At 39.6% G+C, this 27092-nt stretch overlaps 1 protein-coding gene across 2 annotated transcripts in view; it reads right to left on the bottom strand.

Annotated features, from left to right (window-relative positions):
- Positions 1 to 8288: 8288 nt before the first annotated feature.
- The window catches only part of FAM107B (family with sequence similarity 107 member B), a 57663-nt gene continuing 38859 nt past the window's right edge, over positions 8289 to 27092 (bottom strand). The window contains exons 1-4 of one of the 2 annotated variants that reach the window (XM_042468216.1): positions 16628 to 17004; positions 15534 to 15717; positions 9534 to 9684; positions 8289 to 9056 (exon numbers count right to left, since the gene is read on the bottom strand). In XM_042468216.1, coding sequence (XP_042324150.1) covers positions 8940 to 9056; positions 9534 to 9684; positions 15534 to 15661 — 396 coding nt within the window. In that variant the 5' untranslated portion in view covers positions 15662 to 15717; positions 16628 to 17004 and the 3' untranslated portion in view covers positions 8289 to 8939. Of the gene's footprint in view, positions 9057 to 9533; positions 9685 to 15533; positions 15718 to 16627; positions 17005 to 27092 lie in introns of those variants that run through there. The other variant, XM_042468215.1, reaches the window with a different exon arrangement.

The following is a 27092-nucleotide window of genomic DNA, read 5'->3' as shown; positions in this document are numbered from 1 at the left end:
AGTTGAAGCCTATACTCCTGTGCAGCCCTACTTACCACTAAATCTAATTGATTTTAGGGGGATATACTGTATAGGTCTAGAAATTTTAGTCTAAAAATTGACCATGAAAAACTGAGTCGATTTCTCTATGGGTTAATGTAAATACTGTACTTTGACTCCTTTATAAAATAGAACCATCTCCTGGTGAAAAGCAAGAGTATAATCTGTCCTGGAAGCACTGGCCACCCTTTAGGATAAGCACAAACAGTTATGCCAGCTGGAGTGTTGTTAATTTTGTTAGTATTAGTTTTTTGAAGGTTTTTGGGGCTATGTGGCCATGTTCTGGAAGAGTTGATTCCTGACATTTTGCCAGCATCTGTGGCTGGCATCTTCTCTAATGTTTCACCAGTCACAGATGCTGGCGAAACATCAGGAATAAACTCTTCTAGAACATGGCCACATAGTCCGAAAAACCCACAAAAAAACTATGGATGCCGGCCCTGAAAGCCATCGGCTTCACTTTGTTCATATTTGTTTTCATTTGCTCCATCCTTTGCTTTATATCCTTTGTAACATGCCCCTAAGTTCTACCCTTGACTTATTCACAGGTCATTTCAAAATCCAAAATTTTAGCCCCAAAAACCTCACAAATCCCAATCCATCACTCTAACCACTACACTATAATGGCAGAGACACAAGTAAGACATTCACCATTGTGTGCAGAACACACCAGACAAATATCAGAGAGATATTCTTCTTTAGAAAGTATGTTTAAAACCACCAGCATGAATGGTCATAACATTACAAAATTAAAAAGGAGAAACCCTGAAAGGAATGGGAGATTGGGGGAGACAGTTAAAAAATTTTTAATGTTGATGCAATGCCACAAAGGAACACAAAATAATATAAAGAAAAATGCTGTCTACTGTAGCATAGGAGTTCATTGTCAGCTGCCTTTCATAGAAAGACAAAAGAGATTTATTTTTTAGGCCCTTGTTTGTAAAAGAACTGTACAAGGCTTTGAAGGTGAACAACCATCTCTTTGGTCTTCCTTTTCCTTTCAATATGAGCCAGAGCTAGGTCCCTAAAACTCAGGGCAAATTCTCTGACTACCACATATCAGTCCAAGAATACACAAAGTTCTAGATAGTACTTGAACAGTATGTTAGTAAAGTTATTCTTTTCTTTTACTCACCAGGTAACCATGAGCAGTCAAACCTTCAGAAAACCTGCAGTTTCTCTCAATGCAGCTGCAGCAAATTAAAACAATTAAGAGCTCATGGCACACCTTTCCCTCTGAGAGCATCAGGATAAGGAAAGAGTAGATAGAAAGAGATTAGAGCTTTTTCCAAAGGTAATTGCCAAACCAATAGAGTATGAACAAAGTGCTACTGAAGAGAAGAGGTATCTTCCCTGTGTGTACAAAACAGTTACTGGCTCATAATTGAACCATTTGATCACTGGTAAAACTGTACATGTTTAAGGCATTTTTAAAAAATTAAAGAGGTAGATTAATGCTAAAGAATAGTACAATCCATCACATAGTGGCACATTTCTAAAATACATTTTGAGGAAATGTGAGCAAATTATCCAAATCAGTGCTTAAAAACTCTAAACAATCATGATTTGAAAACCATTTTTAATATGTCCTTTTTTTTGGGTTCCATATAAAAATATACTGGAACCAAAAGGTCATTCCACCTTTTCAAATCAAGAAACTCAGATCCTCACTACTGTAATGAAGGTTGTCTCCCATTCAACTTGCCATCCTCTTTGACTCCTACAGGGGTAACAAAAATTGCCGGTGGCATGCATCTTCTTCTAATTCTTTTCGAAAAGCTGACCTACGGTCCCCTTCAGAGGTTGCATTGTGTGTTACAACATTATTGCAGTTCTGAAATGATAAAGCAACTTGAGAGCTCCAAGTACTCTTTCCCTTATTCTTATTTTTGTAACCACATAAAAATTAAGCTTTAGCAGAGGTACTAAATGGGATTCTCCATCTTTCTTCTAAATCCTCATGCTGCATTAAATGACCACTATCAAGCATTTTAATCTTCTGGCCAGCACTAAATGCAATGCACCAAACAAGAAAACCCTAAAGGAAAGGGAAGCTAACAGGAATTTTTCTCTGTGAAAATTTTCTGTTTAGTGCAATAACTTTCTGTACACATCCTTACATTTCTACTGGACAGATAAGTTACGTTTTTTAACACAAAAATTACACTTTGATCAAAACTAGCTTCTAGGAAGTATTGTAAGAAACCACTATATGGTTGGTAGATAAGTCCAGAGCAGGCAATTTATTAGGGAGCTCAGACTTCTTATATGCAACTCTTCAAAATCTTGGCAGCATTCCTATTGTGAATTACATTAAAAGCCCAAAAATGAAATAAAAAATACATGCATTTACTCATGTTTGCAAACAAATACATTTAAATATGTTACGTACTGTACATACTCATGTATAACATATATACTTGATTATAAGGGAATCACATGTATAAATCAAGGGCAGGTTTTGGGACCAAAATGGTAGATTTTTATATGACCAATGGATAAGTTGAGGGTAAAATTTAGGGGCATGTAACAAAAAATGTAAAGGATGACGCAAAGGAAAAAATGCCAAAGAATTTGCAAAATTCCAGCAGGTTTGTTTGTGCTCACCCTAAAGGCTGAATGGATGAGAGGATAGAGAAGGATTATTATTATTGTTGTTGTTGTTATTATTATTATTTATAGTTTATTTCTATAGCACTGTAAATGTACACAGCGCTGTACATACAGATAATCAAGCAATAAAAATGGTGCTTCCAGGTCAGATTACGTTCTTGCCTTTTCACCAGGAGATGGTTCCTTAAAAAAGAAAAAGGAATTGAAGTACAGTACTTATACTGATCCATGGATAAGGACTCAAGTATTTTGGATCAATTTTTTTAATTAAAATTTCTAGACTTATACATGAGTATATATAGTAAGCCTAGAAATGTTCGTAAAAAAAAACTGACCCCAAAAACCTGTTGACTTATCCATGGGTCAACATAAGTACTGTACTTAAATTCTTACTAGGAAAAAAAAAAAAGAACCAGCCCTTTCTCTGTGGCGAAATGAGATCCTTACAAGTGAAGAGGACACAGAGTATATAAAGGCAATTCATCCCAGCAAGTGATCTAGATCTGTTTTCTGCAACCCACCATGGTTGCTTCACACCATCACTCACTCTCCCCATGGACTAGGTGGGGCACTAGATGTCTGAATTCACTGTAAAGCAACACATCACTGTCCTACACCACCTTGTTTTTCCTCTAAGAACGCCTATAAACCAACAAACATTCTAGGATAATGAAAATGGAGCATGGCTGGAGGCCAACACTTCTATTTGCAGTGTGCAAAGGTGCCCAGTGTACATTTTTCTAAATAGTTGACTGGTCAGGAAGTTAATTGGTTACCATTTTACATCGTTAGAAGAAAACAGGTTAAGAGGTAATAGCATTCAGCACTCCTACCTACAAAATCTTTGAAAACTGGGGCACTGAAGGTGCACATAAGCACTTACAATACCAATTCAGCAGTTCCAAATCTACTGAAAAATGATATTAGCTTTATTTAGAATTAGTGTTTACTGAACTCATGTATGATCAAGACAAGGTTATGGATATTAGCTTTGCACTCGTTTCCAGTGGAAGACATCAAATATGTGTTTTTCTTTCTCACTAAAAAATCTCCCAACACATTTAAATCAGGCCAGATCTTCTCCAGTGTTTTCAGAGACAACAAGAATGGGTCCTATATATCATCTGAACATTCAGTAACTTCAGCACTTGAGGGATGAAGCAGACAAGTGGCAAGGAGCAATTGTGCTGGGATTGTGGCAATTGCATAGCATGCTTCTAAAGCAGGCCACTGCTGCCATCCCAAGTTCTTTTTTGATATGCTCCAATGGACCAGATTGTGGCATTGGAACAGCTTCCAACAGCTTTGGGAGCAGGCATTGCTTGAATGCCACACCGCCCACAGCATCCAGAACCTGCTTTATTTGGCCCGTGTGTCTCAGGCCTAGGCTGCAATCCTGATAACTAAGCCTTTTTCAGTTTGGCATACAGCCCTGATTCTTTTTACTGAAAATTTAAAGAGTCGATTTAGAATTGTGGAACAATTTTATCAGTAAATTTAGACAAGTTCAGAATTGACGTTTCCAGGGATAAGTTCACCAGTATCTGTTTTTAAAAATGCCTGGATAGCTTACTACTATTTTTCCCCATATAATTAAAGACTCTACTGTCTTGTTCGAGGCTATAAATGCAAGGCAAGTCAGGAAAATTAAACTACCTTTCACCAACTAATTCTGTCAGTCAATGAGACATTGTACATGAATAACCATGGATGTAATTTGGAAGGAATCACCCAGTGTGACCTTGAAATTATTAATTGCAAGAAGGGAGACAGAATTCAATTTTAAATGACCAAAGAGAACATTTAAAGCCGCACAGATCAAGGTCACACAATCACACCGTTGCATATTCCAAGCATTTAGCAGATTTTTTTTTATTAGGTATTAACTTTGGTTCTAAGAATTCCACCCTCATTTTTGTAACACTTTGTTAAAAACAAATAGGCAAGAGCAAATACAAAAAATATTAAATTATGAAAACAACCCCCATTAAGGCTCCCTTTTTAATATTTATATATGTACACTCAAGAAACAAGTGACGATATAACCGAAGACTTATTAACACTACTGAAAGAACTGGGAGGCAATACTAGCTTGCTACCTTATCTAGCTAAAGTGAGTTTTTAAAAGCTTCAAACAGTTAACAAAGAATGTCTAAAAAGAGACAACCAGTTTTAAATTAAATCGATTGAAAATATTAAGCAGATGGAAATTTTTGAGAAAAAATAATATGGCTGTGAAAATAATTTTTGCCATGAGTTATCAGTCCACTGCTGTGAATAAAGTGTTCAACAGTTCTAGAGTGTCTGCCAAATCCTGATTTTTAAACAGCCATCTGACCAATCATTGCAAAACAAAAGTCTGAATTCCTACATAAAAAGAAGCCCAGCAGATCTCTTAAACGGGCTAAAAGTATGTTTACATTCTACTAGTAGTATAGCAATATTACTTCCCACCCTACCTCAAATCTAATACCTACTGTATCTACAAAGGAGGACCTCCCCCAACCCAGGTACTACAGGAAATTTCTGTCCTTAAGAGCCAGTTGATATAGCTATATTACTTATGGAGCAGAATATTTGTACAGTGTATCCAGTTTAGAGACTGACCCACAGCTTGGTGAAATCTAAAGGCAAGTCTTCACTATTGTGTTCCGAGAGCTTTGGTCCAGAACATACATATATTTTGACACCAACTTGTAAATACCTAAAGATGCTCACTGAACGGAAGGCTGGCTGTGGAATTTGAATTCGAAAGACCCGTTTTCTAAGGGAGTAGGAGTTAATTAAGCATTTAATGCAGTCTTCAAGGCATGTTTTTCTGAGTGATCCCATCTGCCATCTCCACATCTTGGAATGGCAGTGGCAAACCAAACTGCAGTACAACTATAGAACTCTGGGCTATTTGAAGTTAGAAACCTCTTCCAGTCTTCCTCCAGGCAAATAAAATAAAATGAAACTTTAAAAAAGATACAATATTTGTGATTCTTTGTAAAAAAAATATTAAAAGAACCCAAGATGTCACTATTTTTAAAGTGGAGATCCTGGGTTTTGCCTTTATCAAGCAACTCAGCAGTATCAATGGCCTTCCTATTTTTTCTTCTAAAAATTCATGAGGCACTGTTAATCCAAGTGGCAAATAATAAAATGCATTGTGTCAGGATTTAAATTAGACGTAAATTAAATCCCCACAAAACATATTTATCACTGACTTGGATTTATAATGCTATTTTACTCTTGGAGGAGCCAATGGGTTTCTGATGACTAGAAAAGCATCATGCCACAGGGAAGACTCTTCCTTTCAATGTTATATCCCACAATCCAAACTAAAATTGTTTTTTCCCAGTTTCCAGTGCCTGCAGCAATGATAAAACACATCACTTACACAAGCTGATGTTGGTAGCAAACACTGTCAAGCATTTTGCTTGGATGCCACTGAAAAGCAGGATTCTTTTATGCACAGCTTTCCAAAGCTATCATTCGCCAATATGGATTTGATTCCTGTCAAATGGGATGTTTTATGACCTATATCTGTATCAATAATGTTCCTCACACACAGGGCTTGGAAAAAAATGCTTTTTTGACTAAAACTCCCAGACTGCCACCATCTCCACCAGTGGCTGGAGGATTCTTGAAGCTGTAGTTTAAAAAGTAAATTTTCCAAGGTCTGCATATCTGGGTCTTTATTAAAAAGCTGGCTTTGCAGCTTCGCAGGCATAAGTATCACTCATTCATCTGCACACCAAGAAACAAAAGTGCAAGGAACAATTTGAAAACATGCTCATGGACTAAAATCAATAGTAAAACAACAATGGTTACATTTAAAGCAGGAAATTGTACAGCCATAGTTTATGTTTACTTCTGTTTCCAGTTATATGTGTGTGTACATACTTCTGCAGCTTAAACACCCTGAACACACATGTGATTTTTCCTCATATTCTCTAACAAAAAACCATCTAGGGAGCATAACTGAATGTTATCACTAACTCACAGCTTACTCTGGGAATTCTTCCAGAGAATCATGCTACTAAAAGGTAATTTCAATGTTAGCCAACCCTAACTGGAAGAGTAGATGTACAGAAAAATGCATCAAATTATAGCCTAGTACTATGCCTAACATCAACCTGATACCAGGATGAGTAATTTGTGCCCCCTAGGTATTGTTGGACAGCAGCACCTACCATCTCTTTTCATTGGCTATGTTTACAAGGGCTGATAGGAACTGTTGTCCAACAATATTTGGAAGACCACAAGTTACTCTACAAACTAGGCTTCTGCTGCAGGAAACTTTTTTTTCCTGACAATATATACTGTGGTATTCCCACTGATTGAGAAGGGAAACCAGAATTAAGGGGCAAAACAGACAGCAGGTAAGGAATGGCTTCTGGCCACCCCTTTGCTTGCTGGGTTGGGGCCACTGCAACCGCATGCCACACCCCCAACCCGGCCTTTTCCCAGTGCAAAAAAGGAGTGGCCGAAAGCTGCTCCTTTTTGCACTTGGGGAAAAGGAGCCTTTGCGACCATGGTGGCATTTCTTTAGTGCAGCATGTGTAAACACTATGCCACCAAAACACCGTGGATCTGTCGCATGTGCAGCCGGCCGTGCAGTTTCCTGGTGGACTGAGGGTGTGCTGCTGTTTGAATACCACGCCCCCAGTCCGCCAGCTCTTTTTGACCGTCTGTTTTGCCCCTAAGTTTCTTGAAGAAGATGATCAGGAAAGTCCTAAAAGTCTTTGCAAATGACACTGTAATCCTATACCCACTTACTTAGAAGAAAGCTTCTTCCTTTCAAGTAGACATATGTGGGCCATCCCTGGAATTCATTGTAATGTTAATATCCTACCTTGTAGTCAGGTTTTGGCAGGCATTCTTTTATATGTTACACTAAAACAGGATTTGTAACTTGTTGCCTTCTTGAAGCTAATGTGCTACCACTTTCATCATTTCTCACCGTTAGCTAAGTTGGCTAGGACTGATGGGAGTCGCACTCCAAGAAATGCACAAAACAAGAAAATTCCTGGAAAGCAAAGGGTGTGTTCTAAAGTCAGATATTTCAAGTTTTAGCATAAAACAGGATGGTTTTTAAATGTTTCCTTCTTTGAACAGCTGTTCCATAAGCTATTTTTTAACAGCTCCTCCAGTCTGAGAAGCAATATGTTGTGTGGCATGGGAGGCTGATGTTAAAGACACAAAATCCTTCACAGGAAACCCTAGAACACAAAACTGGCTGAATAGTTCTTTGGACCCCGGGGGGAAATAAGCAAGGAAAAGAATCAGAGAAAGGTCAAAGGCAATTTAGACATTGCAAGTGAACATTACACAGGAAGAATCATGTGCTAAAACAGGATGCCTAGTAAGGTTGCTGGGGGGGGGGGAGGGTGGAAGGGAAAGAGAGAAACTAGTCACTCATTTGTGAGCATTATAGTGCACAAAAAGTGCACTTTAGTACAAATGCAGAGGTGACCTGATAATAACATATTTTACTTGCTTAATGATTGAATACATCAAGCTTTTTCCTACTTTTAAAAAATTCTCTATAGTCCAAAACACACTGCAGAAATAATCCAGTTTGAGACTGCTTTAACTGCCCTGTCTCAGTGCTAGGGAACCCTGAGAATTATAGTTTATTGTGGCACTGGGGCTCTCTAACAGAGAAGGCTAAATGTCTCACAAAACTACAGTTTCCAGAATTCCCTAGCATTGAGCCAATGCAGTTAAAGCAGTCTCACACTGGATTATTTCTACAGTGTGTTTTGGACCCATGATGTACTGCCCACACACTAGCATTGGACAAAATACATCCAACTTCAAGTCTAAAGGAAACTACACTACAGACTGGGGATGGGGAGAGCACTGTTCATTTTTGAAGCAGGCTTTCCACACAGGATGTACAGAGAAGTGGTTTCAGAAAACTTTGTTCTTCTGCATGGCAGAACTTCACAAAGTAGGAACAAAAAAATATCTATCCACACTAGCCTGAGATGCCCACTAAGCTTAGATCAGGAATAAGCAAGCAATGTAACAAATCAAATTCTTTCCCTGGTCAAGTACTTTGGACAAGTCTTTCGACTGACAACAGGTTGCTTGTTTATCCACTGATCTCCATAGTGATATTCTTGGCGGAGTTTCATCTGCTGCGTAGTCATTAGGCCACAGAGGGTTCCAGTAATTGACCTTGTAAAGAACCACAATTTTCACCCAAATTCAGGGCAAATGAGTGAGATATTTTGCAGAAGTCCCTCCCTGCAACAACCGAGGGAATTGCTTCAAGTCTGAAAGAGTTTCCTCCTCTAGGAGTTTTGAGCTTCTGCCGAATCTTGGGCTGTCCTCCTCAAGTTGCCTTTCACTTTGACAAATTCAGGCGCATTCTCCTGCTCTTCCTGGATCTTCTGTTTCTCCAGTTCAAGCTGAAAACAAGACAGATTTTTTAAAAAATAAATAAAAATAAGAGACAGTCAAAGAAAACAAGATATGTGTTTTTCAGGATCTAAAAGAGGAAAGAACCAGATAGAGTCTTTGAGATAGCATATGAGGTTCAGCTTCGATAACAGTATACACAGTAAAGGAGTGTGAAATTATTTTACTTCCCTTGTCATTCCCTTCCCATTTTTCAGAGTCACCTTGAGAAAGAGATCACATTTCCTGACCATTTTGCCAGTTAGTTATTGACTACATCATCTTCAATAGATTTGCCCCTATAATTTTTAAACCTACTATTACCAAATGTTTTCAAAACACACATGTGGAACTAGCAATCAGATGCTATGCACTTTTCATCACCTTCATTTTTAGATTTCAAAATAGCTTTAAGCTGTTCTGTGTTGTCCAATTCACAGTCATTCACTCTGGAAGCTTGCCTACTAATACTTTCATTTCTCTTTTACCTGTTCTAGTTTCTGTTGTCGTTTGAGTAGCTCTATTTCCAAGTCTGATTTCTTCTTCTGTGCCTCTTCTTCTTTCTGCTTGATAACTTGGTCTCTTTTTCGTCTTTCCATCACCTTTTGCAGCTCTGGCTTGTTTTGAGGAGCTAGACCCCTTGGGAAAAGGAAAAAATTCTGTGTTGACATACAAACCTGTGAGATGTCTTATTTCCACTATAATACTGAACTACTGGGCTCCCCAGTCTTACAGGTTTAATTAATTCAGTTCATATGGGCCCTCTACAACACTGCCCAGATTTTATAAGTATTTGGTTTAAAAATAATCTGATTTTTTTTTAGTTGGGCACAACATTTATAAACCAAAAGATTTTTTAGATTAAGCAACCCAGAGAACCAAATACAGTGGGCCCTTCTTATACACGGATTTTTTATACACGGATTCAAGCATACACGGTTTGAAAATGTTCCAAAAAAGTATAAATTTACATTGATTTTCAATTTTTTATAAGGGACACCATTTTGCTATATCATTATAGTTAATGAGACTTGAGCATACACGGATTTTGTTATACACGGGGGATCTTGGAACCAAACCCCAGCGTATAACAAGGGTCCACTGTAACGGCTGCAGCCCACTGAACTTTCCTCCATTTAGCTGCTGAAAAATTACATCAGCTTCACAGGGCAGTAGGCAGTGCCTTGCTTTGTTTTCTTTGGTTCATCCATGCGAAATCTACTAGGTCATTCTTTGTGGTCGCACACATGATGTGGGACTCTACCTTCCTGAGTGATGCACCCACAACATTTTCAGTATAGTCTAGTTCTGAAGGCTGCAGTCTAGTTCTGAATGCTGCAGTCTAGTTCTGAATGCTGCTTTCTGTGATATTCTGTCTTTAAATGCAGAGGTGTGCACAACAGTACATGTGTATAACTTTAAAGAACATAACAATGAGTGGGAAGTTTGGCATTATGAATCAAATAACAGTATGCTCTTAGGAAGGTGGAAATAAGAATGAATCCAAGCCATGACAAGATTTTTGTACCTGAGTTTTTAGGCTAAACTGAAAAACTGGAATGCTCGGGTCACATTCTATGCATTCTTCTCAACACTCACTTTTGTCATGGCACATCATCACTTTATGTTCCTCAAGTATCAAAGGCAAAAAAACATTCAACAGTGTGGCCTAATTTTATACCCAAGATAGGAAGGGGGGGCAAAGAATGTGACACAGGCATGCCATATTTGATATCAATTGGCAGGGCCACCAACAGGAAGTCCAGGAGAAAAAAAATGTTTTCAGGCAGGCCCTGCTCCATCTGTTCACCAACTGCAGATCTGTGCAACAGACTTGGGCCAACAGTGGGTGACTCCGAGCCAGCAGGTCTGATCAGTGCTGGGGTGGCAGCTTTGGGTGAGTGAGAAAAGGGCCCTTGGGGATGCATCAAGGGCAAAGACTTGAGGAAGTGGCTCCCCTTCTACTTCCCTACCTGCGGGAGGAAAACTTCCATGAACTCCTACTGCCTGAGAGGCCTCCTTTTGGACATGCCCACAGATACAGTTACAGAGACAAAACTACATGACACATATATATCTACCAATGCAGTATCTCAACAATTTGTGTTATGTAGGAATGGTTACTTTGGTGCTCAAAAAACTAGCACTTGCCACTAGATGGTGCCAAAGTGCAGCTTCCAATTATCCAATACAAGCAATTCTTATAGAAGAAAGGTAACAATAAACTCCACTCAAAAGCCATTCTGTCCATCATTATCTAAAGTATTGTAAATCAAACCATTCTACACAGTAATATAATCAACATATGTTGCGGTTATTCCAACTGCAACACTGTCCCACATATGAGTTTCAGTATAACAAATTATATCAAAGGCAGAGAGATCCCCTAAAGGGATCTCAAGCCTTTCCCTAAATTTTAGCTTCTATTTCATAAAGAAAAATTAGGTTTATTCTGCTTACTCATGAAGACATTAAAGAGAACATGAAAGTAGTATTTTGTGAGATTGCTCGGAAACGAAGAACTAAACCTACTTGTTTCTAGTGTTCTGGCCTGAAGATAGAAAACCACTGGGATAAGTGGCAAGCCCAGGCACTCATATTATATTGCATAACTATTTAATGTTTAATACAATTCAATAATTTGAAATTAAATTGAAACAATGTAGGGTTTATTATATTAGTTCCAAGGTACAGGGCTCTCTCACATCTTAGGCTGTGGTGGGCAAAAAGTGGAAATTAACATATCTCAAATGATGTGCAGCAAGAAATTACAACTCACAATTTAACCATAAAAACTAAATCTTTTTTCTCCAAAAGATAGCAAGTTTCATGGGAAAAGTAAAAGTGGATTTGTTTCTAGTTCTGAAAACAAACACATACAGTGGGCCTTCCACATCTGGTGGGATTAGGGGTGCACTTCATGATAGTGGAAAAACCACAGAAAAATAAACACATACTTTTTGTTTTACCTGAAAGAGCACCTTTCTAGGAAACTCTAGTCCTCACCATAAGTGGATGGAAACTGATTTTACAAGCAATGGTGTGCAGTTATAATCCTGCTGTATTTATGGGTAGCTTGGTCTTGAACTGGCAAAGCCCATTAGCTTTACAGAAACCCAGTTCCTGGTGGAGATGAAAAATTTGCTAGAAATTGTTTCAGAACAACTGCCTGCACTTTTGGATTCTCTGTGGAGATGTCATTATACAGACTGCCCTGGTGAGAGCCTACATTTATAAGTTTACCATCTTGCTTATGAGTGGGCACTACTGACACTAATAATCCTCAAAATGGTGGGCAGAGGGAGGAGACAGAGATAGGAAAATCATTTAGATCAGTGCTGCTCAAAGTAGTGGATATGGAAAGAAATAACTGTAGCCAATAGGCACAAATATGATACAAGTCTCTGGAAAACTGAGGATGAATACTACCCGCCCCCCACACCTTCAAATAGCTTTAAAAGCCTGATTTGGTTGTTATTAACAGGTAGAGGCAAAGAGGCACTGAGTCAAACAGTGCTTTTGCTTACTACACATTCAGTACCTGACTACACAGAGAAGTTATATATAGTGAACAGTAGTCACCTGTTGTTATAGGTAGGGCAAGCTGACGTGGCCTCAAACACTGACTCATTCTTTGCCCTCCCATGAAGAATAAGTAGCCCAATAGTCAAAGGAACAGGGTACAGCTCCTCACCAGGGAGGAGTCCTAACACCATCATTTGCTGGCTGGCTGGGGTTTTACTGCAGCAGAAACAATTAACTTACAGATTACAAATGATCCCTGCTCAAAAGCTCAACAACATTTAGATGATTAAATTACAGTACATTCACTCCACTGTGTCTAGTAATACAGGGAAAGTGAATAAGTAAAATGAGGTCCTAAACACACTGCAGAAATAATCCAGTTCAAGTTCTCTTTAACTGCCCTGGCTCAATGCTAGGGAATTCTGGAATCTGTAGTTTTATAGACATTTAACCTTCTATGTCACAGAACTCTGGTGCCAGAATAAACTCCAAATCCCATTATGCCCATTAACTCAGCAGAGGCATTAAGGAGGAATGTTGGGCTCTGCAGTCCAACAACATCTGGAAGGCCTTATGATTCCCCAAATTAATGAGCAAAGGAAGCTTAAAACCAAAAGTGTGTGAAATGCTTCTTCAGTGAAAACTAGGAAAAATCCAAAATTAGGTACTCTGCCATGAAATTTCATGACGGAAACAAAATTACTGAGGAGAAATGTACTGTGTGACCTGTGTGCACATATGTAAAGGCATAAAAGCGAAACAGAAAAGACTTCTGATTACTTGAAAAGGATTTATACTATTGTATGGTTATAGTTCAAATCCTGAGCCTGCTTTAAAATATCTGAACGTGTAAAATAATCTCTCTAGCTCTTTAATAAAAATTTCTAAGGGGGTTCTTGGACTCTGATGTTTAATCCCATTAATTAAAAGTAGGGCACATTTCGCTGACAATTTTCTCTGAATACCCTAGCACAGAACACAAATGCAATTTCTGTTGTCATTTGAGAAATACTAAGTACCAAACAAAATTGGTAGAATCATAGAATCATAGAGTTGGAAGAGACCACAAGGGCCATCCAGTCCAACCCCCTGCCATGCAGGAAATTCAAATCAAAGCATCCCCAACAGATGGCCATCTAGCCTCTGTTTAAAAACTTCTAAGGAAGGAGACTCCACTACACTCCGAGGAAGTTTGTTCCACTGTCAAACAGCCCTCACTGTCAGGAAGTTTCTCCTAATGTTGAGGTAGAATCTCTTTTCCTGCAGCTTGCATCCATTGCTCCAGGCCCTAATCTCTGGAGCAGCAGAAAACAAGCTAGCTCCCTTCTCAATATGACATCCCTTCAAGTATTTAAACAGGGCTATCATATCACGTCTTAACCTTTTCTTTTCCAGGCTAAACATCCCCAGCTCCCTAAGTCATTCCTCATAGGACATGGTTTCCAGACCTTTCACCATTTTAGTTGCCCTCCTTTGGACACGCTCCAGTTTCTCAACATCTTTTTTTAAATTGTGGTGCCCAGAACTGGACACAATATTCCAGATGGGGCCTGACCAGAGCAGAATAGAGTGGCACTATTACTTCCATTGATCTAGACACTATACTTCTATTGATGCACCCTAAAATCGCACTGGCCTTTTTAGCTGCCACATTGCACTGTTGATTCATGTTCAACTTGTGGTCTACTTGGACTCCCAGATCCCTTTCACATGTAGTCTTGTTTAGTCAGGTGTCACCCATCCTATATCTGTGCATTTTATTTTTCTGTCCTAAGTGCAGTACCTTACATTTCTCTGTGTTGAAATTAATTTTGTTAGCTTTGGCTCAGCTTTCTAATCTATTCAGGTCATTTTGAATTTTGATCCTGTCCTCTGAAGTATTAGCTACTCCTCCTAATTTGGTGTCATCTGCAAATTTGATAAGTATACCCCAATTCTGTCACCCAAGTCATTGATAAAGATGTTGAACAGCACTGGGCCCAGGACAGATCCCTGTGGGACCCCACTGGTCACTTCTCTCCAGGATGAAAAGAGCCATTGTGGAGCACCCTTTGGGTTTGGCCAGTCAACCAATTACAAATCCATGTAACAGTTAGGCTGTCTAGCCCACATTTCACTAGCTTGTTAGCAAGAATGTCATGGGAAACCTTGTCAAAGGCCTTACTGAAATCAAGATATACTATATCCACAGCATTCCCTTCATCTAACAAGCTGGTAATTTTATCAAAAAAATGAGATTAGATTTGTCTGGCATGACTTCTTTCTCTGAAACCTGTAATCCCATATGTTGTTGTATTTTTGCCTCCATCTACTCTACTTTCTTTTCCCCTTCAAAATCCTCTCATGTCATTTGTTCAGTAAAATATCCACTGAAGGACTAGGAGAGATTTCTGCCTCCTTTCCCCAATGAAGGAAATGTTGTTCCTAGTGGATGGTAATATACACTGTCATTGCAAGAAATATTTATAACATGTTGGAAAATGCAGAAAAGATGTAAACATACTGATAGCAGATACCTTTATGATTTTTGCTGAAATATTTCATCAAGAATGTTGGATCTTTATGATTGTCAAAGTACTGTTAATAGCCCAGGATATTCTAATAATGTCTCTCAATGGTAGCCAATTGCTTGCTTGATGTAGACCACTCTGCGTGATCCTGAAGAGGAAACAAGGAACCCCTTTCTTCTTTCAACTAAGCATGATGTTCTTAGGGCAGAGGTAAAGGGATCTGTGTCCCTCCAAATGCTGTGGGACTACAATTCATGGCATCTGTGACCAGTGGCTATGTTGGCAGGGACTGTTGGAAGACAATTTCCAACAACATTTGGAGGGCCACAGGTTTTCCAGTACTGCCTTACTTTGTAGGTCTATGAGAACAGGCACTAGGATCAAACCTCTTGTTCATACACAATTGGAAATTAGAGCCATATTAGCTGAAGGAAGTACAACATTATTTCTTACCTTTTCTGATTCATACGGAGTTCTCTGTGAAGGTCTTGATGATTTCGGGATGATTTTACAGGATTAATTAGTTTCTGGGGTCTAATTAATTCAGGATTGTCCTCATCTATGTAATCTGGTTCAGCCATGATACTTCTCGGAACAAGAGAAGGCTCTCTGAATTCAGAATCCTCACTTAGGTTATCTGTAATGCAGAAAACATTCTTTCTCACTTTATGGAACAAGAGGAAAATGTTAGCCAAATATCTCCTAATACTGTTAGGGTGTAAGCATTAAAAGGATTAATTGATTAGAGCAGAAACAAAGCATAGAGGATTATTTTTAAAAGTCAGCATAAATTCTTTACAGTTCTAGTTCCCACGTCCCTAAATATACAGATTTGTATTCCAGATCATATGGAGACATTTACTACTCACAGTAAATGCTACAGACACTGTGATAACCTAATTTGGTTCCCTGGACACCTACCGTACATTTGACCCTCCTCAAATCCCGAACTTTCTTCCAAGAGATGCTGCCAGTTATTACAGGCTACCACTGCGAAATGCAGCTGGAAGGGAAGAGGGCAGTTTAAAGGATATGGTTATATGTATTGTTAAATATATGGAGTGTATATGTTTGTGTGTGAGACAGAGGCACCTTAATATTTACAAGCCCAGAGAACAAGGGCCCTTCTGCAATTTATACAAGATGGCAATAGCAAAAGATATGCTGCCACTTGCATAATTTTTTTCCGAAGTCACTCAATGCAGGAAATATGTGCTCAATGTAGCTGTGTCTCAGACCTGTACATCAGCAACAGGTATAACTACTACTTAAACTACAGCTGCTGTTGCTACATGTATTATAACCTGCTTTCCCCCAGTATAGGACTCAAGGAAGCTTACAACAGCTAAAACAACACAGTTAAAAATGCACAGGATATAAAAGTTTGAAAGCAATTAAACTACCATAAAAATTAAAACCAGTTAAAAGCATAAACCTTTAAAATAAAATGACAACAATAAATAAAAGGCAAGCACCTTATACAAGGCCTGTTCTTCCTTTTCAAAAAGTCATTTATCAAATAACTGCTGCAATAAAAACGTTTTTACCTGTTTGTATAAAGATAATGAAGTGAGTACCAATCTAGCTTCTCTTGAAAGTGAGTTCCAGATCCTGGGAGCAACCAGTGGGAAAGTCCTCTCCCGTGTTTCCACCAAATGTGTCTTTTAGATTGCTCAGAGAGAGAAGGGCCTCCTCAAAACAGCTCAAAACACAGGCATATGGGACAATACAGTCCTTCAAATAATCTGGACCTGAGAAGGAGATCTCTCAGTAGTCTCGTCCACGATTCCCAATTAGCCTGCTATCACTGCACCAGATTGCCCTGGGCCATTTGGAAGGTCAATCCACACCCACAACCATCCCCAAGAGTTGGTGGACTGGTTTGTCCAGCATTGAGCTTTGAGTTATCTGACCAAACTGCTTTCTTGGAAAAAAAAGAAAAGAAAAAGACTTTGCCTTCCACAATCCTTATGCTCTTGTTCAATATTTGTAAAATCAACCAGTTAAAAGCACCATGAAAGCCTCCTGAGTAAACTCTCTCTTCCCAATAAACCCTGCAAAGCTTACCTCAAACATCCCACTAGCGGTGCATCTACACTAAAAATAATGTAGTTTGACACCACTATAAGTGCTATAGCTTCACCCTATGGAAACCTTGGATTTGTAGTTTTACAAGGTCTTTAGCCTTCTGGTGCCTCAGAAAACTACAAATCACAGGACACTGTGGGATGGACCCAGGGCAGTTAAAAGTGGTTTCAAACAACATTATTTCTACAGTGTAGATACATGTTAGGTTCTGTGTTTTGCTTCCGAGTATCACAATTTCTGGAGGCTTTTAGGATCATAATACCCTTCATTTTAATTATAAATAAAAATGCTGGCAGCAGTTGGTAAAGCCCATAAAAGTGGGCAGAGGGCCTACATTCACTTTTGGGAGAAAGGCAGCATGCAAATGAAATAAATAAACAAATAAAAATAAAAATTGTAGGCCACAGTTATAAAATGCCCACCCTGAGTACTGTACTTTGAAAGAAAGGCAGTACATATTGGAAATATAATAACTGAATAAGTAGAGACTTTGAAAACTGATTCTTCATACAAAGGTTGTGTTGTGCAGAATAACAAAGCATGAAGCATCAAAAGGAAAAACTACTCCTCAGTTGCTTCTAACAGTCACAGTGGTCAACGACAGCAGCTCCTCCAAACAGCAAGACGAGAGAGAACCACACATATGGCTCAGATATTTTTGAACACCTCCTCATTTTTAGATTTGCTACAACAGTCCCGAAAGGACATCAAAGGACAGGAGTGTTCAGTGATCTCTCTATGCCAGTCTCTGGGAGGCTGAATCTACAAAACTGAACAATACCAATCAACTCAGACATTTTTCTCCAAATGTCTTAGTACACCTCTGAAACCTAGAAATGTTAAATACTTTGTAGGTCCCCTGTATCTCAGTGCTCATATTCTCTGTCTCTAATTTCTTCCCAGCCTTAAAAAATAATTGAGGCATAAAACTAGTAAGATAGAAAGAGGTATTTCAACAGGTAACAACTGTGTACTAGATGTGTCTTTCAGAGATAGCTCAACTAAAGATATATGTGTTTATAGAAATGCAAACATCTCTCACTTTGTAAACAAAAGGATTTAAAGTTCCAGACCTTTCTTTATAAAATGTTGCAATTCACATCAGTTCATCAAAACAGTTAACTTTTAGCAGATAGCTTGTACCCAGTGTCCATTTCATTTATGGCTGTTTAATGAATGTAAACAGTGAGCTATTAGTCCAGTTTAATTATTAAGCTAGAAAAACATTTCTTTCCAAGCAAATGTACTTGCAGAACTTGTTCCTGCAACTAGGTTTCTTTACTTTGCAGGTGTATCAGGAAATCTCTCATTTAAACTAATGCTTAGCACAACATCCTTTTCAGAGGGCCCTGCCCATTTTACAGGATCACAGTAAGGATTTCAAGCTGAAGCACGCTTCATATGGCTGCCTTTGGAGAGTATTTGGAAAGTGTAGTTGGTGAAAAATGTGACAACCAAAATGCTCCATATTTATACTTTACAGGTCATATCACATCAGCTTTCTGTTTACTGCCCTCTCAGTTTGCTTCCTGATTTAATTTAAGGTGCTAGTGTTTACCTAGAAAGATCTGAACAGTTTACAGCTGGGATATGTGAACATCCACTACCTCCCTTGCCTGTTTATTATGATCATCCTCTGAGGCCACATTGTATGTTTTCCCCAACAGAGAGGTTCAGTTCACAGGAATGTGGAATAAGGGGCTTTTCTATAGAAGTACCCAAGTTACCTAATAGTAGTAGTAGTAGTTTGTTGTTGTGTGCCTTCAAGTCGTTTCCAACTTTGGCGACTCTAAGGTGAACCTTTCATGGAGTTTTCTTGGCAAGTTCTTCAAAGGGAGTTTGTCATTGCCATCCTCTGGAGCTTAGAGAGTGCGACTTACCCAAGGTTACCCAGTGGGTTTCCCTGGCCTAGTCACATTCGAACCCTGGTCTTCCAGTCCAACACTCACACCACTACACCACTTTGGCTCTTAAGTAGTGGTAATAATATTTATTTATATCTCACTTTCCCCCAAAAAATTGTGATTCAAAGCAGCTCACAATTTAAAAGGATAATACAATTCAAAACATGCAAAAAGTGAGCATTAAAACAGAATTAAACTATTACAACATTAAACCAAACCAAACAATAAAAGAATGTAATTTCTTAAAAACTTTGGTTTAAAGACCTATATATCCTATCCTAGTGGGACAGCCTAAAAGGATACCATGACTTGATGGTATCAAAAGCCACTGAGAGGTCCAGCAGAAAAACAGAAGGATGCTCTTCCATCCACTTCCTTGTGAAAGACATCCACCAAGGCAACCAAAGCTGTCTCTGTCCCATAACCAGGTCTGAAACCAGAATGAAATGGATCTAGAATCTGTTTCATCCAGAAACCCCTGGAGTTGAGAAGCCACCATAAAGTCTAACCAAAATGATAGGCTGGACACTGACTGATAATTATCCATTATAAAGGGATTCAGAATGGCTTTTTTTTTCTTGGGCAAGTTGGAATGTCCCCTCATTGTATAGAGGCATTGACTACCCCCTTCATCCACTCAACCATTCCCTCTGGCCTGTTTGATAAGCCAGGAATGACAAGGGTCTAACACACAGGTGGTAGCTCTCACCTCTCTGAGGATCCTATCTACATTATCAGGTTGCACAAGCTGAAAAGGATCCATTAACACTGGACAAACAGGCATTAAGGTTACATCCACTGGCACTGTATTATCTACAGCATCCAAGTTGGAGAGGATCTGAGTGACTTTATCAGCAAAGCACCATACAAATTCTTTGCAGTAGGCTGTCATTTGCAGCACTGGTCTGCATTTTCTACTTGCATTCTGCTATTTCCAACAGTATCATTTTTAACCCAGGGTGCTGTCACCTTGGCTAATCACTTTGAGATAGGAGAGAGTTTGGGGGCAATGAGCACCCTGTTATGCTTCCATGATATTGTAATTGTCTCGATTTGTGCTCGATTTGTAATTGTCTCCTTCCTCCATATCTCTCTCTGCTCTGTGTGTAATAGACCTTTGACTGTGTGGAACAGCTTGATTACTCCCTGTAGATGCAATGATGGCAGCAAAAAAGCAAAACAATACAAAAAAACCACTGCCAAGGAGTAGGCGTAGCCTGTGTCCAGGCAGGCTGTCTTAAGAGTCTTCTGCCAATATCACCCAAGTCTCCATCTCACTCATTTCATCATTGCCAATTCCCTGGAAAACCAGAAGGCTGTAAGAGGGGACACTCTGGAGTGATTGTGTCCACTGTTCTGGCCACTTCCCTATTCTAAAGGCCAGCCAGAGCTTCAACAGAATCACCTGAGGTGACAGGAAATTCCCCATATGCCGTCAGGAATTCATCCAGTTCCATCAGCCTCATAGAGTGGACCATGCTAATAATTCTCCCACCCCTGCACAGGGACGTAGCTAGGATTTTAGGAAGGGGGGGAGGTCCATACTAAGTGCCACCATTATAATGGGGCTTGGGTGCGGCGGTGCAGCAGCACACACCATTCGTTTTTCCTAATGGAAGGGGGGGGGTCTGGACCCCAAGAACCCTCCCCCTTGGCTACGTCCCTGCCCTGCAGAGGTTCCAAGTCCCAGTGAATCTAAGCCTGACCAGGTTCATCCATGACAATGGAACTGCAGAAAGCTCCTCTGCACCAAGTTTGCCATTACCCCATCCAGTACAACAACAAAGTCCACAGTGTGACCAGCAGCATGAGTTGGGCCTGATACCACTTGGGACATACCCATGGACGTCATGGAGGCTATGAAGTTCTGAGCCATTCCAAACAGGGCAGCCTCAGCATGGATACTGAAGTCCCCCATCACTACTAACTCTGGAGACCCCAACCCCAAGAACACCCTGGTTCGCTCATAAAGGGAGACTGTTGGGCAGCGGGGTGGGTGGTACATCAACAGAATCCCCATTCTGTCCTGGCTACCCACCTGGGGGAGAGGGCACCTGGTCAGGGGGGTGGAACGATAGACTACTGAAACATTTGGATCCCCTCATCAAGGTGAATGACACTATCCATATTGACCTGGAGACCAGCAAGATCACAGAGACCATCCCCAGGACTCACCTTCTATTGCACAGAAAAACCTGGTGTGTAGAGATGAAAGGGTCTCTAATATAGGCCAGGTCACCATGCTCATTCAGAAACAAATCCTGAATAACACTTGTTTTTCCATCCAGTGACTTGGCATTCAACAGCAGCATTTTCAACCCAGGGGATCTGTTACCAAGACTATTTATGCTATTTGAGCTGGAAAACACTTTGGAGGCAACAGGCACCCTGTTATGCTTGTCTTTTCCATGATATTGTAATTGTCTCCTCCCTCTGTATATCCTTCTGCTCTATATGACTCCAGCGACTCCCTGAATTCCTTCCGAAAGCATGTTAGGCAGAAAAACATTTTTATTACATTGAGTTTTTAATTTTTTTTAAAAAAAACCTGAGATCAGTACTTGGGCCTTATTTTACTTTTTATTTTAAGATTTTTTAAAAAATAAAATGGCAAACTGCCTTGGGGTACTTGTTAAGGCTGGAAAGCAGAACAGAAACACTTGAATAAATAAAGGAGCTTCAAGATCCTTTCCAGTTTTGTGATTCAAAGATTTACAAGGCTTCTGATTAAACAAGGGTGAAAACAATGTTTCTCCATATAAATGGTAGAGAAAAGAACTTTTACTTCACCTCCCCTCAGATAGAGGACAGGCAAAGAACCAAAAAGAAAGTGCACAAAACAAAAAGGAATTCACAAACAATTCATGCATTCTCTTTCTATGCTTCCAATAAAGTGGCCGAAGTAGTGGCTTCCTAAGCAAGGAAGAAAACAAGGTTGGAAGGGATATCTCTTTCACATAGTGGAATAAGTGCTACTTTGCATATTATATCACCAGTGTAGAAAGTCACTTCTGTACATGTCAAGATACCTATATCTAGTAATGCCTGAAGATGGCACCTTCCTTTCCTAAAATGACTGGAAATATTTATTGAACTTTATGAACAGCATTATTATAATACCATCCTCAACTGTAGGGTGGGATGACAAGAAGAAGTACTATGCATGAAATGCACAAAGAAATCTAAGTAGGAGACAGTCAGCAATGCCAATCCCATAGTTCAAAGCCTGCCAGCCTTTCTCTAAGACTGTAAAGGCACTAGCTGAAGCAACCTATAAGAAAGAGCTACTTGTTTTAAAGACCAAATGTCAGTGCAAATGCTTACTGTTAATTATTGTTTATCTGCTTTTTTATATAGCAGTCAGCTTTTCTCACAAATCCACCCCATTCCTTATAGAATTAACTGGGGAAGCTAAGGTGAATTTATGAGCTTGGCAAGGGACGTGCAATTAGTCCAGCCATGCCTGAAACATGAAATCAGAAGATTATCACGGAATGTTTTCTTGATTAGATGGGTGGCAAGAACGGTCAGCAGGGCACACTGTTAGGTCCAGGAAATGTGGCAATAACTCCAATAGTTAATGGAGTCATTAATTATAGAAGTGTAGAGCATGGAACCCAGTGCCCACACATGATGGTGGGAAAAGAATAAAGAATTTTTATTTAAAATTTACAAAATAAATGTTGCACAAAACAATCCTTGCTTTAAGCAGACATTTCATAGGATAAGTTTCCACGCTGATGTCTTCACAATAAGACATGCTACGGCGCCATGTTATCTGTTCTATGCAACTCTAGCATTCTATTCTGTGTCACTCTAGTAATGATAAGATGGCTCTGTTCTGTCACACACTCCAGTACCTTCAGTCAAGTGGAAACATGTGAAAAATTGCTCAGCACTCTGCAGTTGCCATGCTCACCCTCACTGCAAAGCATAGGCATTTCAGTGACAAAGCAAGTTCGCCCATGGACCTAGTCCAGCAGAGTCTACTTGAGAAAGAAATAAACAGGACAGGTAACAAGGCCACTTCCTTAATACTTCCTAAAAACATTTACTGGGCAGTGCATCTTTAACAGCCTTCCAAAACAATGTAGGTAATCCCTACAGTTTCTTTCAATACCCATCTCCCACTAAGGAGAAGTCACCATGGCTCCCAGGAAAGACCCAAGTTTAGGGAGGAGTGGGGCCATTTTGTACCATTTTTATTTAACCCTAATATAATAGGGCAATCCATTTTTGTGGGCTCAAAATTACTCTAGGGAAACACACACACAGTGTTCCCAGAAGGACTATTTCATATGGATTCCTCATTACAGTAACATCAAATGGTGTCTAAATAACAGCATCAGTGATAATACTAAAATATGTATGGGAGCTAGGCAGTGACTTGGGACCTGAAAGGTATAAAACAGAGATGTGCATCTGCAGCAGGCAGGAGACAGAGGGAATGGTCACACGCACACACCCCTGGTCTCCATAGTCACATTTCAGCTTACTTGGAAGTGATATGACATTGCTTCTAGATTTGTTCAAAAAGTGGCTCTTGTGGGTGGTCAGGTGTTGGGGTGCAGCAGGGGGCAATGTGGTATAATGGTTTAAGTGTTGGACTAGGCCTCTGGGAGACTGGGGTTCAAATCCCCCTCTGAACAAATCTTGCTAAGAAAACCCCGTGACAGGGTCACCAAAAATCGGAAACAACTTGAAGACTGATACAAATCAAATCATCATAATTATGCAGCATGCATAATTTTTAATTGAAAAATCAGCTGATTTTTTTCCTTATTGTTTTTTTTAAATTAAGGGAGTTGAGGCATTTGTGGGGCTGCAGAAGGGTGTGGAGGTCCAGAAGCCACAGTTTACCCACCCCCAGTATAAGAGCTCATCAAAAATCATTGTACTTGCCTCTTCCATTACCTATTCATCTCCTGCAACCTTTAATAATCTACCAGCTCACTGAGAAGATGTGGTGATGGCTCTGGACGCTTACAGGATACTTTGTTTTAAAAACCCTATTTCTTTAAAGAGGCATGTTGTTTTAGCAGTGTCTAGTTGTTGTGTGCCTTTAAGTCATTGCCAACTTATTCTGTGGCTGAGACTGTGTGCCTCACCCAAGGTCACCCAGTGGGTTTCTGTGGCCAAGAGGGGAACTGAACCCTGTTCTCCAGAAGCATAGTCCAACACTCAAACCATTACACCACAGTAGCTCTCATGGTCCTGCAGCAGTGCCTAAAAGCAGCCTTCTTAGTAAATACTAGCAGGCATATGGAGATAACGTTCATCTTGTAGCAGTGAAAAGATTCACATCTCATGTTTGCAAATGAAGGTGATGCCTAAGGCATCTCAGCTGCTTTCCTCTCCTTTTTTTTCTTTTGGCCTGGATGAAGTTGCATGAAAAAGGGAGGGAGAAAGCAAGCCAGAATGAGTTGAATTCCAGTGTTGTTAGGGGAAGAAGGGAGAAAGAAGTGGTAATGCTGAAACTGGTCCTATAAAAACCTGAACCCACCTTAGCCCAGAGAACAGTATCACAACAGTGACATCTAACATGCAACTTGATTTATAATATACATTGTTACCCAAATAATTATCTACGGTTTAGATGGGACATGAAAGTATAAAGCAGGAGAATGGGAGAGCACACACTAGGTCAGCATATAGGAATTATATAACCCAAATATTTGATCCTTGGAAAAGAATGACAAATCATTTGCATGAATGCAGCTCCAACAATATTTATACTGTATATATGCAGTCTTCAGAGAATTCAGTATACGTTCTCTTCTAGCTGCCAATTACTTCACACTGAAAAGAACAATGTAGAAAATTTATCTATGGGACTATTCTGTTTAGTCTTAAAGGTGATCAAGGATGAGCAGAAATATCAGCTTTTGGCATGACATAATAATAATAAAATTTATTCGGTCTTTGACCAGTATAATTTGGCATGATATGATCTTCAGACAAATTCAAGTGATGCTAATGCTAATGGTGTATCCATTTTTATGGTTTGCTTTATATAAAGAAACAGTGTCACCCAGTGGTAAAGAGTTTAGAAACAGAAATAGAAAAATATGCCTCAGTAAGGAAGGGGGGGGAATCATATTTTAGCAAGAAAGAAAAATAATAGGAGTACCATTTCACATAGATTTGATCAAATTTCAGCATATCTCACTCCAGTGCATGGCTCGTTTTGTGTATACTTGCATATCCAGTGGTGGGGTAACCAGGCTATCCCTTCCTCTTGTAATGTGCTCACTACTATTTCTTTGTTTCCATCTTTCTGTCTCTAGAGAAAGTTAAGCCTCCCACAAATGAGACTGAAAGAGATAGGATTGCTTCATACTTTTTTGGGGAAGGCTGGACAAATGACAACCTCACCCCCACTCCACCCCCAGTAGCTCTCAGTACATGCAACAGACTCTCCTAATTTCATGCAACCACTGGAAAAGTTACTTTTTGGATTACAACTCCAGAATTCTCCAGCCAATATGCCCAGTGGCTATGCTGGCTATGCCTGGGGATTCTAGGAATTGTAACCCAAAGCAACTTTTCTGAGCTCTGCCTTGGCTGCAGGCTGTTTTGCAAAACCTTTCCCAACTAGAGGGTGGAGACAGTGGCAACACAATGAAACAGGTTACAAGGACAAATGCCCCAACTACAGTAGTTAACCTGTGTAACTTACCAGGATGCATGTTTGTGTGTTCAGCTGCCAAACTAGGCTTGCCATGCTGCTGAACATAATTCTGTCATTTCTTTCTTTTGTGTTTGTGTGTGATATCTTTTTCATAATTGAAACGCACTTGCTCTTGAAGATCTAAAACTTGCTGAATCAGCGATTCACTTTTCACTAAAGAGAAAAATAATCAAGGACTTCTGAAGCCTCCTGATCCTACCTACCCAGAAACATCTTGCATCTCCTAAAAACCCATAGGGGAGAGACTCTGGGATTTTCTAGTTTTCAGTTCTGTGCCAAAAATGTACCATGCTGAAGAAGAACTTTCAGCTGATCTTGAGCAACAGACTCACTGTGGAAGTACACTCTACTGAGTTTTGTTCAGATAATATTGTAGAAGAAATGGGCTGTGCTAGACCAAAACTGTAACATCACAATTCACCTCATTTCCTCTCCCTTCTTCTTCTCCCTCTGCTCCTGCCCTGGCCCATTCCCCATAGCATATTTTGAATTGTAAGTTAGGCTCATCACTGCAGGAAAGAAAACCATAGCAAGTTGTATATTTAGGATATATTTGTACTTAATTATCTATATTTGAAAAACGACTCTTGTATGATAGAAACAAATCAGTGTTACAGTCTTTTTATATGTAGTGCTTTCCCATTTATGAGGATATTAAATGCCGAAGCTAGAGCTATAATTTCTCCCTATCTTTCTCTTTTCATTTGGATATGCCTATGATAAAATGTGTATTAAATATCAGAGCCAGCATGGTGCAGCGGTCTGAATGTTTACTCAGGAGACTAGCGTTCAAATATTTGCTTGGCTATGGAAACCCATTGGTTGACCTTCGGCAAGTCACTCTCTCAGTCTCAGAGGAAGGGGGAAAACCCTCTGAACAAATCCTGCCAAGAAACCCCCAAAACAGGTTTACCTTACAGTTGCCGTAAGTCATACACCACCACAACAACATTAGATATCACTAAAATTTTAGAGCAGTTGACCTAGCAAGGACTCCTACAAACAACAGGGATTGCATTATAGTGAGCGTATTGAGAATTCTCTTGCTGATCTATTTCCAAACCCTCCTAAATTACAGTTCCCAGAGTTCAATGGAAAAGAACTACTGCTAAATCAGCTTCCTTCCCACCAATATGCCAGTGTTAAAGGCAAGCTTTCTGAGGTAGGCTGAGAGGAATGTGCAAGTCAATGGAAAATCAGAGCAAATATGTAGCAGATTGGAGAGATGTGGGAGGAGAGAGGTGTGTGTGTGTGTGTGTGAGAGAGAGAGAGAGAGAGAGAGAGAGCACCCACAAATTCCTGTACTGTATATATATCTTCTTTTTCTAT

The sequence above is a fragment of the Sceloporus undulatus genome, chromosome 5, assembly GCF_019175285.1.
Source record: "Sceloporus undulatus isolate JIND9_A2432 ecotype Alabama chromosome 5, SceUnd_v1.1, whole genome shotgun sequence".
NCBI lineage: Eukaryota > Metazoa > Chordata > Lepidosauria > Squamata > Phrynosomatidae > Sceloporus > Sceloporus undulatus.
This window is presented reverse-complemented; position numbering and strand designations above follow the sequence as displayed.